Here is a 17,557-nt window from a genome sequence, read left to right as displayed (position 1 = left end):
CCATTCCGTCAGCAACGCTTGTTCAGACGTGCAATTAATACGATGTGTGGTGTATGTGCTTGCAACCTTGCATAAACTCAGCCACAATGAAAACTCGGTGACGGAATTTGTTTCCAGAATTCAGAATTTCGAAAAGAAAAGTAAAATGAATCGATATTAATTAACCCTACAAAGCAATAAAGTCTTTTTCGAAATGTTCAACGGAAACATCAAAATTTTCAATGTGGTCTATCAAACAAAAAAATTTGGGAACCAATGGTTTAGAAACTTTCAAGTCAACCCCCTATTACATTTAAAAAAAAAAAGTTTTTGTATTAACCCATTCGTTAGAGAACGCTTAAGATAATTTTTAATAAAAACTGCACGTCTATGATTGATCGAAATTTGTAACTATCTTCAATTTTGGAAGTTATACACTACAATCTAAAAATTTTGTCTTCGCCAGTTGAAAATGTTACACCCTGTAAAAACGTCGGCGTATACAAACGATCTTCGCATTCAACAAGAATATGATTGTGTCTATTTAAGATAAAATAAAACGCATGTACACCATTTTCGATTGCCACATGGGCTGAGGTAAACAGGAAGACAAGACCGAAAAAAGAAGAGAAAACAACATATAATAATATTGACTAAGTGTGCGTCATAAACAGAATACACATGTATCTAGACGACAGGTAAAAAATCTCGTTGAAAAGAATAAGTACCCCGAAACCGGAAAGAAGCGGTACGTTAAAAAATATAATTCAACATCTGGTTTATTAGGAATCGACAAAAACTTACGTAATTTTGTAATCGAATTGCCATGTAGATACATTAGTTTACGATATCTATAAACAGATATAGTTTTACTTGAGTTTATGCTTAATATGACAAAATCAATATTCACAAATTTAAAAAAAAATAACGAAATCCTTAACAGCATGTTTTACACATTATTTCTGAAAAAGTTCAAGGACAATTACAAAAATTCCTATCGATTTTCGTACGTCTTACCCACCCCTTGAAATTTGTATGAAATCTTAAAACACCACAATTATAATAATAGAAAAAAGAAATAAAGCAAATAATTCCCTATCAATAACTCGATTTATATAATCATTTCCTCAGGATTAACCTTAATATGAGCTAAAAATAATTGAAAATATCTTACTTTAATGGTGATAATTTGAATGTTTCTAAGTTGGGCCCTAGGAGGTCTTTTTTCTTTTTCCCAACTCGAACCTTTAATCTCAGGGGGGGCGTTTTTACTAGCACAAAAGTTGCTCCAATTCGTTGAAGTATTTTGAGTTCTCAAGGGCGGTAAAACATACAACATGACGAAAAGAAAACACGATATTTCACTCGAAACATACAAAAAAATATCAACTTAATTCATAACGACCAATTTTTAAGTCATTTTAATATTAAAATGTTTGTAAAGACGTCTCACAGTATACCAAACCGAAAGATATATTTGTTTTGAATAACCTTGCTACAAGAACGTCGAATGTAAACTGACAGAAATGACAGAAGAGCAGCTGTTGGTGGTGAACGTATTTTTGTGATAGTGGCTATAATTACAGTAGGCGGAAATGAAACTAGAATACTACAAACAATGTGTATTTTGATTCAATGCATTTTAAAATAGCATTTGAAAACAAACAAGAACAGAAAACAAAATTGCTGTAACAAAAATATTTTTTATGTGTTTTGAAATAAATTATAACAAGTAATAACAAATTCTCTTATTGCTCTTATTTCAACTTGATGAATGAGTTCTATTTTTAGTAACGTCGTTGAATAATTTATTTGTTTTTTGAATTTCAGAATGATATTGACAAACAAAAATAATTTGAAAAGTAGTTACAGACATTTTATAAAAAACTTAATCTTAATATTCTTATTAAAACATATAAGCCAAATAATGTCAAAATACGCTAAGGACGGAGTAGTAGACATTTCCAAAAGAAACAAAAGATCGATGATTTAGGCCAACTAAACACAACTAATGTCCCTAGTATATTTTTCAGATAATAAAGAAAATAAAAACATATATAATGCAGGCCTACTATTTAAAATAAATTGATATTAGACTTTAGATAATATGAGTGTTAGTTTTACTAAACTTCTAACCTTACACAGATTAAATTGTTATCTACACGTTTTGGTAAACAATGCCATAAATTAGCTTTGATCTAGGAGCCAATAATTACCATGTATTTAATGACAAGAATTTGTTTATTTAGGGTTATACGCTGATAGCTATTAAAAATATGAAACTAATATGCTACAAACTTCAAGCATATTTCTTTAAATAAAGATAATCACTGGATGTCTAATCTTTCTGGTACATCAGACTAGCAAGTAAATGATATGTATATGACCTATTACTTACATGGTTGGGAGAATTATTGGAGCTAGGACTTCGTTGTACAGTCACCAATGCCATACTATTGAAAACGTCACGAAAAAGACAAATTTTTATTTAAAAATAACACTCCGAACAATTAGAGAAAATATATCCGAAGACATTACATTATTTTTGACAACGAATCATTATAATACATCAAAACTGATTAGAAAAACAGTTCAATTTAACTTTTTGCACATTATTGTGGAAACTGGACAACAAACAACCACTTTTCATCTCATCTGTTTCAGTATAGTATCGCCATCTGTTTAAATTTTTTCGAAGCTCTATTTAGGGCTCGTTTTCATAATTTTCTTAATTTTTGTTTTGACATCTTAATCGCCCAATTAGAAATTGACTCTCCCAAAAATTAAACTAAATAATTATATTTGGATTAAATTTAGAAAAGTATCACAGTTTTATCATTCATATACTTTTGTTTTAATAATTTTCAGACAAATAATTAGTCAAATCTCAATTCATTAATATTGAAAACCCACATAAGGAAACGCATCTCTTCTTTTTTAAACTAAAAATAGTTTATAACCTAAAATTTTAATTGTCAAATCCAAGTATTTTATTTATAATTTCATTATTGGATTGTATTGTCAATGAATAAATATGAGCAAAATATTCACACCAACCAACCAAATTCGATTAACAAATGTTGCTGTAGTGAGAATCAAAAAGGCAGGAAAAAGGTTTGAAATCGCCTGTTATAGAAATAAAGTTGTGTCATGGAGGAATCAAGTGTAAGTGGTGCAAATGTTCGAATCTCGAACACAATAAATAATAATAATCAATTCCAGGGAAAAAGATATCGACGAAGTATTACAAACCCACACGGTATTCACAAATGTTTCGAAAGGACAAATAGCCAAAAAAGAAGATCTTATAAAAGCTTTTGGCACCGACGACCAAACACAAATCGCTAAAGAAATATTGCTTAAAGGAGAATTACAAGTATCCGACAAAGAAAGGCAAAGTCATATAGAACAGTTGTTTAAAGATATCGCGACTACAGTTGCAGATAAATGTATAAATCCAGAAGTTAAAAGACCATATCCGGTTACTATCATAGAAAAAGTGATGAAAGATGCACATTATTCAGTCAAACCGAATCAATCGGCAAAGCAACAAGCTTTACAAGTCATAAAATTAATCAAGGAGCATATTCCTTTGGAGAGAGCAAAAATGAGGTTAAAAATTAATTTTAAAGGTAAGTTTTTCAATTTGATGAAAAATCTTGTGAAGGTAATAGATAAATTTAGGTAAAGCTGCCAAGAAAATTAAAGAAAAGCTGTTAAAAATGGAAGGTGCAGAAATTGAAAGTGAAGATCGAGAAGAAGATGAAATTACAATGGTATTTCTAATTGATCCAGGCCATTTCAAAGTAATTGATGAAATGGTCAAATCAGAAACCAAGGGCAGCGCTCTATTAGAAGTTTTGGCATATAAAGAAGTTACAGTTGGAGAAGAACATTTATAAATATACTATCCTCAATATATTTTATTTTATCAATATGTTTTCTTTCAGAAATTGTTTTTCTTATATATTTTTGAGTATTGGTACTTCTTTTACTTCAATATCCATAATTTATTATCTTATATTGTTAAAAATCTTACTACATTTGGTTAGGTTAGGTGGTATATGGGGTTTTACCTCTCCACAAATTATAAACAGATTAGAAACCCTTGGGCCCCAAAATTATGTTTTTCTCAATCTAATACTTTACCAGTAGAGTAGTTTAGAGTCAAACAAGGGATGGATTCTTCAAAATTATAATTAACAGAGACCAATAGGGTTTAATCAAGCATCAAAGTCTTCTAAGAGTTAGTACACTGCCTTCACGCCCACAACACAAATTTGAGTATGATTAAATGAAAGTGTAGATATATTTCTTTATATACAGATCAGTGTGAGCTTTTGCTTAGTTTCCCGAATAATAAAACACAAATATTACAAACAGGTTTTATTTGAATTTAAACATGATAATAACTACAATCATTTTCCGAATTATAACAACATTGTGGATGATTTTTCTGGAACCAACATGGTTTTCCTCGATATTTTTCACCAGTTTCTTCATATGATGTAGGTTTTCTCAAACGTACAGTTCCTTTGTTAACTTCGAAGATGTATCTGAAATTTTTCATCAAAGTTTGCAACCCACCACATTGCAACTTTAAATCTTTCAAATATTCTGGAGGAATATTTTTAGATAAATCAGAAATTAGGTAAATCGATCCTTTATTCCAAAATGTTCCGTCTTTTTTTTTGATAATATTATTTTCTTCTTTTAGCAACAAATCAACAATTAGTTTGATTATTTTATCAGTTATTTCTCTTTTGAGTTGAGTACAGTTCCTTACAGGTTCTACTTTAACTCTTGGTTTGAATTCCTTGTTCATTTTTATATTTATTAATGGTTTAATATCATCAAGAACTTCACAAGTTTCTTCCTGTGTGGAAAATTTACTTACTCCAACTAAACAAACTTTTTTAGTGGAAGGTATTCGTAATTTGTCTATCTGTACTTTGAATTTGCATTTTTTACATATATCTTCAATATAACACAAATAATCTGCATAAGTACTAACAGCAGTATTGGTTCTAATATATTTCTCCCCGTTAAAATCATAGGGACAACAAGGAAGTAGAAAAAAATTGGTTTTTGTTGTACTTTTGAGTGCTATCAATGGTATCCATGGTGTTAGTTCATCTGAATGATTTCCTATAAGCCAAGTAGACTCGGGGAAAGTGGAATCTGGTGTTACTATACCTACCTGAATAGTAAAAAAAATATATTTTTATAGTTATTTCATGTTTTAGAATATATTGAAATCTATGAATTAGTTATATTTGTTTGCAATAAGATGCATTCACGTAAGTTTTAAATAATTTCATTATATAAAAAAAATTAATTGATGAAAGTTATATAAAAAAATTGAGCTCTGTCAATAAGATTATTTAAATAACAGGTAAGTAAGGTTAGTATTTCACTATAAAATTATTTCAATAAATGAATCGTGGAAAAATAAAAATAATTTCCAAAGTCAAATGTCAATTAACCTAACCTAAAACAGGAATTGGACTTTTTCTATCTTAACCAGAAATTTGAAAGATTTGTTAAAGAATAAAGCGGTGCACAGAATGAACGCGAACATGACGCTGATTCGCTCATAAATATAACCTTAAAAGTACGAGTATGTAAAAATAAATGACCAGTTATCAACGATTTTGGATTATTACTGTATGAAATGCGTAGTGAAATAAATATAAAGCGTCATTTGGCACGGCGTTGGTGGGGAGACCCTCGCATTTTGAATAGAAATATTTACTACAACATATTTTAAAATGTACAAATTTTTTAAACATAGAAGAATTAATCGGGGTTTATATGATCAACTTTTGACTTATTGAGAAGAGACTTAACAAAACATTCAATAAGAAAACCTGACTGTCGATTAGATCAGAAAATTAATCACCAGTTTTGTCACGGAATTTTCAAATGAGCAAATGATTTTATATATTCTGTCAAATTTTAGTTTTCTTGTATCCAGCCGAGTGTTTGTTATATAAACACTTATTCAGGGTATCTGCAACTACAAACTACACTAGAAAAGTGAGGTTATGTTTTTGACGTCATTTAATATTTTGTGCCTAATTCAATAATTAGAATAAAACTAAGTTTTATGAAGGTCAGCTGATCTGTTGAGCCAAAAGTAACTAGATTTCTGTCTAGAATTCAATCAACTTAACTAAACAACACTGAACAGTTCAAAAAATTCCAGTATTTATTAAAACAGGACAATTATTAAAAAAATAAATAAGAATGTATAAAGTTAAATCATCTTATACCTCTAATCTCGTCTCCTTTGGATAAATATCCCAAATAGATCTTTTTCTGATATCGATTCCATATCCTTTATATCCTTCTTGATTTAATATATAAACTAGTAAACCATTTCCGCATCCGCAATCAACGAAATTAATATTTTCTTGTTCGAAAACTCTCCACAAACAAATTAAGTAACTTGCTATTGCCAAATCTTCAAATATATACTTTTGAGTGTTTGCTTTTTCTAGCCAATCCTACAAACGTAGATGAAGAACCCATCATTAAGAATTGTACAGGGTTGTACTTGATATAACAAGCGAAGATAATTTCAGTAAAATTAAATAAAAAAATGAATTTGTTGCTTCAACATTTGTAACTTAACAACTAAAGTTATATGGCACTTTTTGCTTAAAGTTACTCATAGAGCTAGAAAATCTTTAGCAGAAAAAGTTTTTTGTTGCCATAATATATATACAATTATAAGTTTTTAACTTCAAAACTATGACTAAAATTGTGGCTTCCCTATAGTCGGTCATTTGGCTGGTAAACCAGTTCACCAGGTTACAGGAAAACAGCAGAAAACCTGCAACACTGACGATGTGATACCGAAAAAAATTCATCTCTTTTGTATTAGCAACACTTCTCCACTTCCAGCCTACTCGCCTTGCTCGCACACCAATCAGAAGCAATCTCATGTGCGCATCCAAACAGTGCACATCAGTAATGTAAACTACTTTCACCATAATTTCAGTCCCTGATGATAAATATGTAAGTATTCAAAGACTATGAAATATATTAGAAATAGTACACTTTGCTGTTTAATTTTGCCACAATCCCACTACGAAAACTTTACATATATAAACTTTTACAGCACACAACTTCATAATAATTACTAAATGTAGTCAGTATAATGACATTTTCAAATGAGACATTTTAGTTTGTTTATTTTTTCTAAATGCAAATAATAACAGTTTATCCTTTTTTAATAAATATAAATACATTTCTCAAATTAATGGATAATTCAATGATGATTCTAAGAGATGTTTAAAATCTTAAAGATGAATTTTGACTCACTTTTATCAATCCTTTGACATAATTTCTCTTCAATCGATCATATAAGATGCAATATTCATCTAAAGGAACTAAAGATAACGATTGCACTGTATTCTTTTTGTCAGTAGCACATTGTGACCATTTGAGAAGCTTTGGAAATAAAGTATCAGCCAACCACTCAGCTCTAGAAGTTTCTGCATCTTCAAACTCTTGTAGGTTAATCCTAAGTTGTAATATATCAAATTTTATTATCATTTACCATAATTGATACTCACCTAAAGTTGTTTCCGTTTAATTCGAATTGATATACAAAATTTGGTGTCAAAATATCCTCTGTACGTTCATAAGGAGACATAAAAGTCGCACAATTTTTATCCTTATCTAAAATAACTATTTCTAAAACCTTATGATCGGGATTTTTTCTAGAAATCAGTATTTGCAATGAAATATAAACTCCAGTATTGGCATTTGAAAAATATTCATCTCCTACTTTTGTTATAGCTAAATTTCTAACATTATATTCAATGATATTACTGATAAATTCCTCAGTGACTGTCTCTTTTGATAAATTAATCAACTTTCGTCGTTCATATAAAATCGCTGATTTTGTAAATAATTCATTTATTTGATTGCCATTATATTCTATTTTATACAAACCGATCTTAGTAGTTGCAGTTATTAGTTTATTTACTAAATACGGTCTGTTAAGATAAAGTACTACTATTTCCCAAAATAACGGAAAATTAAAGCCTCCACTACTTGTTACTAAAGGTATAGAAAACATTTTTATTTATTCTTGTTGCCTAAATACTAAAAAAAACGTTATTCTAATAAAAATAATTCAATTTCGATATTTTACCTTTTTTAACACCCATTCAGCATCTTCATAAGCTCTATTTATAATCTGATTTATCCTTTCTTTGTCGTGTTCATGAACATGCTGTTTATAACTCTAAAATTTGAAAATCGCTGTATGACACAACTTAGAAATACTTAATATGAATATACTTGTCTTATCATGAACTTATAGTATTCCCTAGGACCAACAGGTAGTTTTCTACACTTCCTTATTAAATGTTTATACAATTCTTTAGGTTTATTATGTGAATTTGTTGAAAATTTGGAGGTAAAAGATACAAAATTCATACCGAGAATTGATATAAATTCAGTGTATAGATTTTTGGTTAAGTTCTCCCTCTTTTTATTAAAACAAACCAATTTCATAGATTGTGTAAAAACATAGATTGTAGCGTACTATCCATAAATAATAAAAAAAGATGCGATGAGGAAATTTTTTATAGAAAAGAAGGTTCATTGCACTGCTACAGGCTAAAACTTTGAAAAAAAAACAACCAAACGGGGTTTGAAGAAGAAGAAAAGGCTAAAACAAACGGTTCTTTCCGGGGTACTCAATCTATGATAAAATTAAAATCGATAGAGTATAATTGAATTTTTTATTTGGATATAAAATCTTGTATCATCTGTTTCTCATATTACTGTTTTTTTCCAAAGTTCAAATGAATGATTTTTTATGGTTGATTTTTAAGATAATATACAGAGTGTGTAATAATGGACAATTTAATTTTGTTTTCATAACCAATAATAGTTTCAATATTTTATATCTACTGAACAAAATTCATTTTAAACTTAATGTTATATCAATTATAACTTGATTGGTGAAAGATCTTTGTGATGAAAATGTCCTAGATATATAACTGATCTAACCCTTATAAAAGAAGTTTTTGAGTGAAAGTTTATTTGTCAACGTAAATATCATAAATTAAGTTAGGTTATATTTTTCGTTAAATAAACATGGTTTTTAGAAGGATTACACTTTTTCGACAATTAAATTATGTTAGATCATATTGTAAAAAGAACGAGTAAGTAAATACGGGTAATCGTGATTCAAAATTAGAATCTTTTTTTTTAGATCAAAATCACAAGAAAAAGACGCGCCGATTCTAACGATTCCAGAAACTTTTAGTAGGCAAGGCGACAATGGTACTTCCAAGACTATAAATGGAGATATAATGGATAAAGATAATGATATATTTAACGCTATAGGAGCAGCAGAAGAACTTTTGAGTTACCTAGGGTATGGTAATAATTTTTCTTCCGTGAAAGTTTTGCATTTATTTTATTTTAACACAGCTTAGCTAGAGAACACGCTCATGAATCAGAACAACAGTATACGGATAAGTTGAAAAGAATTCAGACTATAATTATAGATATTAGTACAGCAATTTCAAAATCTACAACAACTAAAACTGCTATACCTTGTGTTTATACAAAAGAACTGGAAGATTGGATACATGAATATTCTAAACAACTACCACCTCCTGAGAGATATATAATTCCTGTAAGTTTGATTATCATTTTTCTACAGATGTTGTAATACTATTATTTAGGGTGGAGGTGTTGCAAGTGCCTCTCTACATGTAGCTAGAGCAATTTGTAGGAAAACTGAAAGAGTAATCGTGCCGTTGGTCCGTAAAGGTTGTTTAGACAAAGAAGCTCTAATTTATCTAAATCGATTGTCAGATTTTCTATTTACTGCCTCTAGGATAGCTGCTAAACATGACCAAAGGGCCGAAAGCATTTATATACCAAAGCAAGATGAGAAAATTCAGGCGCAGTAAATATTCAAATTTGTTTATATATATTTTAGTTATCAGGTCAAATGTTGCTATTTCTCCCTCGATTATGATATATTGTTTATTCAGTTTATATATTCTTTTGATTTGGATTTTTTTTCTCATTGCTAATTAAATAATGAATTTAAGTTTCTAATTCACATTTAGAACTATCCACTACAATAAAATACTTGTAGTAATTCAAACAAAAGATAAAATGTAATGTACAAAGGTTGGTTATTAAGTTTATAAAACTAACAATTAAGATATTTTGATGGGGTATAATACAGTCATTTGGTTCAAAATATAGAAGTTTTCAATAGATTTTGAAGTGCTCTTTCCGAATTTCAACTTAACCACCTTCTATTTTCGCCATTCGCGCTGGCACATTTGAATAAAATGTGCCTAAAAGCAAAAAAATTTTTTTTCATTAGATACTATGGGGAACATAGTACAATGACATAATAGAATAATTTGTGTTAAGTGTGGGCTCTAATTTTTTATTTCCTATTTAATTAATAAAATATTTTCTTATCTTGTTTGGATTTTTGATACATTTGGGTCTATTAAAAAATGAAAACTTATTCATGTAGAAAATTTAATGATCTACAAAAAAATGTCTTATATAATTTTTTGCCAAATTGACTTAAAAACATTAAATATTTTTTTGAATATATATTTTTTTAATTTGAATAATGGAGGTTTTCTACAAGTTTTTTTCAATTACAAGTGGATCCCGATTCTAAATGGAACACCCTTCAATTTTAAAGGTTTAGGAAGTTTTTAGCATCTTTTTTTTGTTTCGAAGAGTTACATCTGCCTAAATTTTTGAAATAATTGATACTGTATAAGATATAAATATGATGTTTTGAATAAACTTGTATTGAAATTCATTGTAGAATCTAATGGTACAAATAAAAATCATTGCAAAAAATCTCATACAAAAATATTACGAGTGGCTTCAGAAAAACATTTCGAATCATCTCATCATGGTATATCCTGTAAATAACTTGAAAATTTCTTTTCTAACAATATCTCATCCAGTAAAAATATTCGTTAATAGTTTTCAAAATTGAGGCATATCATAGGTTTGATAATCTTTTAGCGTGGAAGAAAAAACTATTTGAAAATTTCCAAGATAATATGGACTGTTCATAAATAGAAATGATATTAAATTGAATCTGTTATAATAAATTTAAAAAAAAACTCATATATCAATTTTTTATTGGCAAATATTTAAAATTGGATTTTGACTGGTTAATATGTGAGTAGTAAAATTCACAACCTTGGAAGTTACAAAAATGATAAAAGGAAATAACATCCTGATGATATCAACTGATTGTGTGTAATAAAAACTTGAAATTGGAATTGAAAGTGTCAAATGTCCTTAATACTTTATTTACAAGGCATAAATAGTATGAAAGGAATCAATAAAATGTTCTGGATCTATCAAATAATGATTAGGAGAGAACAGGAAAAGATAAAGTAGTAGGAATACAAAAAATGTTGCTTTCATCACACAGAAGCAACAAGCTTGTTATCCAAGGTAAGATGTGCAAAAAAGGAAGATGGAAAATGTAGAATCCGGCAAGACTGAAGAAATATTTTGGTCAAAAAACATTGCAGCTAGTTGCTACTATCATCAAATAAGTACTTTGCTCAAAAACATTGTGCGAAACTATTCCTACTCCATTTTATGCATTAATTAGAAGTTTTTAATCTTTCTTCATTTTATATTTGAATAAATTTTGTCAACACTTTTAAATGGTCGTCTATTAAAATATAAACTTCTCATATTTGATTTTTATTTTTCACTACCCAAATGTTCACTAGTGTAATTGTACTTATCACCAACCCCTAACAATGTGACGAATCCGAATTATCGAGAAATCCGGTTTGTATAAATAGATCAGAGAGTCATTAAGTAAACTGTGAATGGAAATCAATTATATTAGTCAAGATTCATACTCTAGGTTTTGCAAATTTGATCCCAACAATTAGCATTGACATATACCGTCTAAATATAGGTGATCTGTGGTTGTTGAAGATTTTCATTACCACAAACTAATGATAATGTTACGAACACGTCTATTGACCAAGATCGCGAAGCCGAATCTGTTCTATTTTTAGAAAGTCCTTGTTTGTTTACATTCTATAATCCGCATTATCGAGAAAACCGTTTTGTATAAATCAGTTAGTAAATAGTTGAGTCTTCGTGGATAATTAAGTTTATGAATAAATTAAATTAGTAAAACGCAACGTACGTATAAATGCACCCCAACGTTAAGAAAGATAGAATCTGCTGTTTAAATTTGTAGAAGTATGAAAATCGAGGAAAAATTTGAATTTTGTTAAAAAAATACTGCAAAACATCTTGGGGTGTCTATTTAATCTAAGAGCTACAAAACTCATAATAAATTTATCTTACAGGAATAAAACAGGACAAAAAAATACATAAATTTTTATCGTTTCATAATAGTTTAATATTTGTTTTTGTTGCTGAAAGTGATTCTCGAATTTATATAACAATTTCACAATTTTTTTGTTTACATTTGAATATACAAGTAAAATATTATCGAATCAATTAATTAAGCAACGGAACGGAAATAAGTCAGTTATTCCACCTACCCTTTATGATAACACCCATAAATAACTCTAAAAACGGATTTTTTCAGAAAATTCGTTTGAAACACCAAAGATTTGTATCTACTGCTCCCAAAATCATCAATTAAATTGACAATCGATCTCAAGTGATTGAAGATGTCCTGAAAAGTGACTTGTTCCTATTACTAATTAAATGATTCACTTAAGGTTATTTTTAAATATTAAAACTGCGAATTTGTTGCATAAACGCAACCAACAAATATTTATAAAAAAAAATTCACAACTTTCGATATCTGTACAAAAAAATTGTTACTACTTTGAAATTCAGTAACAAATCCCTTGATTTAATTATTTTTTATTTTATTTGTATACAAATTGCAAAATCTCTTTTAAGACATAATCAAATAACTTATATGCTTTGTCACTTTGGAGATATAATAACTTTCCCTGTCGATTCTTCGTGGCCCTGATATTTTGGTTTTCCGTGAGTGAAGGGCAAGTATCTGTATTTAATCATGTGCTGAAAAATAAAACAGTGAAAAATTGCTAAAAACAAATCCGACGAAGAGATATAACACTTACCCTTATTTGTCTCTTCATTGTAATACAGAACAACGTAATGAAGTACATAACTAATATTGGCCAAAATACTGGGATATTGAAGCAATCGAAGAATGTGCATATGAAACCAATGATCGTACTCTTTGTAATTGAGTACCAAAATTTGAATTCTGGTAACCGCCTTATGAACGGCCTGAATTCTTCATTTGCCCTCGTTGGTAGTTCAGGACCTCCTTCGTCAGCTGCAAAATATCGATTATTAAACAAATTAAATGTATTAATAATTCTCTTATCGAACATAAACAATCCTACATTAAAAAAAGTGTTCCAACTCACTCCTATATGTTTCTAACTTTTCTTTACTTTTTTTATCAGGCGATTACTTCGTCATTTGATTGTTATTTTTGTCCTATCAGGTCTAAAAATAGTCGGTAGATGCTAAGAACTAGATATGGAAAGTAAATTAACAAGATTAGCAATTAGAAATTCAATTTATGGAATTTGACCGTTGTTTTCATCAACATGTAATGTGGCACATTTTTTTGTGATTTCCTTTTTCAAATGGTCCAAAAATGTACACTGTTAATCCTTTTATAGTTTCAAATATGCAGTATCTACCCCAAAAGACACTATCTACCCCAAAAGACACTGCTCACAACAATTGTTATGGTTTTGCTCATTTTTTGTGGCTTTTGCCAGGTTTAGTCCACCCAGATAACTGCTTTACGATTTGTATCAAAACAAGGGGTGACTTTATCATTTGATTGCTATTTCTAAACTTGAGAAAAATTCTCAGTTGATGCTAAGAGCAAGATTTGGAGATTTGAAAATGAATGGAAAAGCAATACATTGCATTTGATCATTGTTTTCATAAACATGTAATATTGTACATTTTTTGTGATTTCCTTCTACAATTGGTCAAAAAATATACACTGTTAATCCTTTTTTAGGTTTAATTATGTAGTATTCACCCCAAAATACACTGCCCACAACATTGCTAGCCAATTGCTATTTTTGAAAAGAAGCTTTTTCATACTCAAATATCACATATAATGGTGAAAGATATCTAGTTTTACATTTTTGTTTAAAAAACTCAGAAATTGTTCACTGCAACAAAATCTGATGAACAAGGAGGAGAAAATGCTGTTTAAATGATAGTTCAAAGAGAAATATATGATACATATTTTTACAATAAAACAATGTTTAAAATAAAACCTTACCATCAAAATCCATCGCTGGATCAATTTTTGGTGTGAGAAACGCTATAAACAGATTTAAGTGATATATACCTAATGCATATGTAACTATATACCATCCCTGAAATAGATAACATACATTTATACAAAATTAAATTCAAAAAGAAGAATAATTTCCAAAATATCTCCATTATCAACTTTCCATTATTGGAATTTCTTCATACACCGTTTATTACCACTATAACAATATTTACAATTACACCCAACATGCATTTCAATAACTAAATTCAGAGATCAAAAGTAAACTAAAAATTTATTCATGAGGAAAGATAAGGAACATTTGATATATATGTGAGATAAGACCCTGAAGTTGATAGTTCACTTATGGAAACGCAGTATATATATATATGATTAACCCACAAACAGGAGATTATCATCTTCTATGTAGAAATTTTTGGAAACATAGGTGATATTCATAATGAACACACTGCTTACACTACCACTACACCAACACTCACGATTACACTGTCTGACGTGCGTCTCAATAACCAAGTTAGGATGTGGAAATCAATAACCAAAGAAGATCTATTCAATGTATCAATACATTACCACCTCAAGGGACACTTAGATTTAGCAGATCATGATTCTGCTATGTAGGAAACAAAACCTTTGTTTACACCCCCCTGAAGTGTGAGACACTAAAAAACTCCAGAGTATTACACCTGGGAGCGTACGACATGCCCAGTGTCACTGCAAAGGTTTTAGTGTATTTGAGACCCTGTATTACACATATGTAATTGGTATAGTGCTAGTAAACAGTGTCTTCAGAACATTTCTATCATTTTGATAGTCTACCAAATTGATTGCTAGAAACATTTAACAGAGTATCTTATAAAATAGTTTCTTTTTGTTGCTATAATACAAAAAAAAATTTTGTTGTATTGATGTAAGTACATAGAAATGTTTAGCTAGAAAATTGACTTGCTATGAAAATTATTCTTCTTAGTTAAACCACCGGTTAAATTTAGAATTCAATGTGCATCAGATGCAAATAACAGATGGTCTTAACAAAATATCGATTTTTAACTATATGAGTAAACTGAAGTGGTGGAAAAGGCAGAAAAAGTATAAACATATGTATATCCCATAATTTCAATCAGTAATATGTAGTATGTTGTAAGTAAATATGAAATATAACTAAATCACCATATCACCTACCCAAAAGCCCCATGAAAATGAAGTTGTGGAAAATTTTGTCTATGAACACCCAAACTGGTTCTAACAATATTAAAGCACTATATGAATTGTTTACCTTTATTTGTGTACATGATTGAATTTAAACAATCAAAATTCATGCTTTTGGATAAACTAAAACCATGGTTATACAAATAAATACACCAAAATGTTAAAAATTAATTAGTGTAGAACTACCAGTATTATAATTTTGTGACACAAATAGTGTCAGATTTAGAGAGGGTTTTGTAGGGGCTGAGGCCACAGGCTCTGAGCAGGCAAAATTACTAATTTGATAATTTATTTTAAAAGCAATATCAGATCCATTAACAAGATTATGTATTGAAAAAGAGATATTACAGAAAATGAATTTTGATGAGATAATTGAAAATTGAAAAAAAGTTTTTTAAACAAAAATTTTATATAGTTTATGGAATAAGATTTTAATTTATTTTTACTTATAATTTATATTCAATTTGAAACTAATACATTACATTTGAAAAAGTTAATTTATGAGTTTGATTTCCTTAAGTGGGCTCTGGTTGTCATAACTATTATGTTTATATTGAACCTAATAATGTTAAGAAATAGAAATATCTAAGAACTATCAAGCTTGTCCAATGTTTGACTACTACAATATTCATCAAATTATTTGAAAAATATTAGTATAAGACTGACGATACTATATTTAGGAAACAATTAAACAACATATCATTTTAACAAACCAATTAAATGTTTTCACAGGTTATCACACTGATACATCTTCAGAATTAAATAATTTTATTTAATTTTTGATGAAATTTAATAGTATCATCTCTTGTACTAATCAACACCCAAAAGCAAATTCCCAACGAATAATATTGTTTTGTATACCTGTGCATATAGCACTCTGGCCAAAAACCCAATAATGAGAAGTATGGCAGCTAACCATCTACTTTTTCGCCATGGTACTGTCCTGTCCACCACTCCTTGGTACCACTAGAAAAACAGATAAATATTTTAATAGTACCTGTTTGGTAACTATACGTAAACCAAATAGCATGAGAAGAAATAGGGTGCCTCCCCATCTAGTTCTTGTGTGAGGTGTCCACGAATCCAAGAGACTCTGGTGTATCTAATTATTTAATAGACATAGATAACATTAAAAAAAATAGAAATATGTAAATCAGAGTGATAAATTTATATGAATATGCCAATAAATATAACAGAAATATAATTGTCGTTACTCATAACTTACCCATGCTTGCTTAAATAATAATTTTGATAAACTTTGATTACCATAGTCATGATTTAAATAAAGATAATGTACATAAAAGCCTAACATTTATTTTATTTTCAATACATTTTATAAAAACTTACTTGTGATATCCTAGTACAAAACTGGGAGAATACATTTTTTTTATTATTCGAACTTGATAAGTCTTCTTCCATTTTTAACGATATATTATATATATTATCCTAGAAATAAAATAGTTTTACCTCGTATGATGATATTAGCCTCTCTTTTTAATTTGTATACAAAGTAATTTTTCATCTTAATGCATGTATGGGTTAAATAGTATATATCTACAATAAATTAAACTGTTACAAACCTACTATGACTCAAGTAAAATATCAGAAAACAATAAATTGAATTTTTTAACTATTAATCCATTTTTGTACACGTCGCCCGTCAATCCCAAAAATTTGTGACAATGACAAATGTCAGGTGCGACTTCTTCTGGTTTTAATATCCATTAACAAGATAAGCAACAAATCATTGTTGCATTGACAAACAATTTTAATATAATTCGAAAAAATTCCACGTTTCTTGGAATTATGGAAAGAGATCATTTTGATATATAATAAAATATTTATTTGCAGCAATTGGTGCATGAACTAATTCATAGTTTTATCCCTCATTTTAATCATGTATGATATGTACAAACGGGAAAGTTAAATATAAGCCGAATCGGTTTACATTTAGGATATTATTTATCAAATAATCCGAAACCAATCCTATATTTGCACATTTTTGTATCAGGAAATTATTTTTTTTACATG

The 17,557-nt window shown here is 28.8% G+C and overlaps 5 protein-coding genes across 8 annotated transcripts in view; 2 read left to right on the top strand and 3 right to left on the bottom strand.

The window, feature by feature from the left end:
• Positions 1–2,659, bottom strand: part of LOC130900688 (protein phosphatase Slingshot) — a 114,754-nt gene extending 112,095 nt beyond the window's left edge. Inside the window, exon 1 of one of the 2 annotated variants that reach the window (XM_057811463.1) lies at positions 2,378–2,659. In XM_057811463.1, coding sequence (XP_057667446.1) covers positions 2,378–2,431 — 54 coding nt within the window. In that variant the 5' untranslated portion in view covers positions 2,432–2,659. Of the gene's footprint in view, positions 1–1,153; positions 1,499–2,377 lie in introns of those variants that run through there. The other variant, XM_057811462.1, reaches the window with a different exon arrangement.
• Positions 2,660–2,909: 250 nt separating this feature from the next.
• LOC130900692 (ribosome maturation protein SBDS) lies at positions 2,910–3,914 on the top strand. Its single transcript, XM_057811470.1, has 3 exons — positions 2,910–3,144; positions 3,202–3,611; positions 3,664–3,914. Exons 1-3 carry the CDS (start codon positions 3,014–3,016, stop codon positions 3,879–3,881), a joined length of 759 nt encoding a protein of 252 aa, XP_057667453.1. The 5' UTR covers positions 2,910–3,013; the 3' UTR covers positions 3,882–3,914.
• Positions 3,915–4,352: 438 nt separating this feature from the next.
• LOC130900690 (probable tRNA (uracil-O(2)-)-methyltransferase) lies at positions 4,353–8,545 on the bottom strand. Of its 2 annotated transcripts, none has more exons than XM_057811466.1 (6): positions 8,296–8,545; positions 8,147–8,239; positions 7,563–8,097; positions 7,309–7,510; positions 6,255–6,488; positions 4,353–5,179 (listed from the first exon to the last, which is right to left on the bottom strand). In XM_057811466.1, exons 3-6 carry the CDS (start codon positions 8,069–8,071, stop codon positions 4,376–4,378), a joined length of 1,749 nt encoding a protein of 582 aa, XP_057667449.1. In that variant the 5' UTR covers positions 8,072–8,097; positions 8,147–8,239; positions 8,296–8,545; the 3' UTR covers positions 4,353–4,375. The 2 variants fall into 2 exon arrangements, with proteins under 2 accessions (XP_057667449.1, XP_057667451.1); XM_057811468.1 differs by having other exon boundaries at positions 8,436–8,535.
• Positions 8,546–8,720: 175 nt separating this feature from the next.
• Positions 8,721–11,714, top strand: LOC130900684 (corrinoid adenosyltransferase MMAB-like). Its single transcript, XM_057811456.1, has 5 exons — positions 8,721–9,167; positions 9,218–9,382; positions 9,439–9,646; positions 9,696–9,922; positions 11,026–11,714. The coding sequence occupies exons 1-5, from the start codon at positions 9,100–9,102 to the stop codon at positions 11,045–11,047; spliced, it is 690 nt and encodes a 229-aa protein (XP_057667439.1). The 5' UTR covers positions 8,721–9,099; the 3' UTR covers positions 11,048–11,714.
• A 665-nt stretch (positions 11,715–12,379) lies between these two features.
• Positions 12,380–17,217, bottom strand: LOC130900685 (protein RER1). Of its 2 annotated transcripts, none has more exons than XM_057811457.1 (6): positions 17,107–17,217; positions 16,874–16,972; positions 16,388–16,492; positions 14,306–14,402; positions 13,107–13,327; positions 12,380–13,044 (listed from the first exon to the last, which is right to left on the bottom strand). In XM_057811457.1, the coding sequence occupies exons 2-6, from the start codon at positions 16,943–16,945 to the stop codon at positions 12,946–12,948; spliced, it is 594 nt and encodes a 197-aa protein (XP_057667440.1). In that variant the 5' UTR covers positions 16,946–16,972; positions 17,107–17,217; the 3' UTR covers positions 12,380–12,945. The 2 variants fall into 2 exon arrangements, with proteins under 2 accessions (XP_057667440.1, XP_057667441.1); XM_057811458.1 differs by lacking the exon at positions 16,388–16,492 and adding an exon at positions 16,524–16,628 and having other exon boundaries at positions 17,107–17,213.
• Between the last annotated feature and the right edge of the window lie 340 nt (positions 17,218–17,557).

Source organism: Diorhabda carinulata, chromosome X (assembly GCF_026250575.1).
Source record: "Diorhabda carinulata isolate Delta chromosome X, icDioCari1.1, whole genome shotgun sequence".
In the NCBI taxonomy this organism is placed as follows: domain Eukaryota; kingdom Metazoa; phylum Arthropoda; class Insecta; order Coleoptera; family Chrysomelidae; genus Diorhabda; species Diorhabda carinulata.
This window is presented reverse-complemented; position numbering and strand designations above follow the sequence as displayed.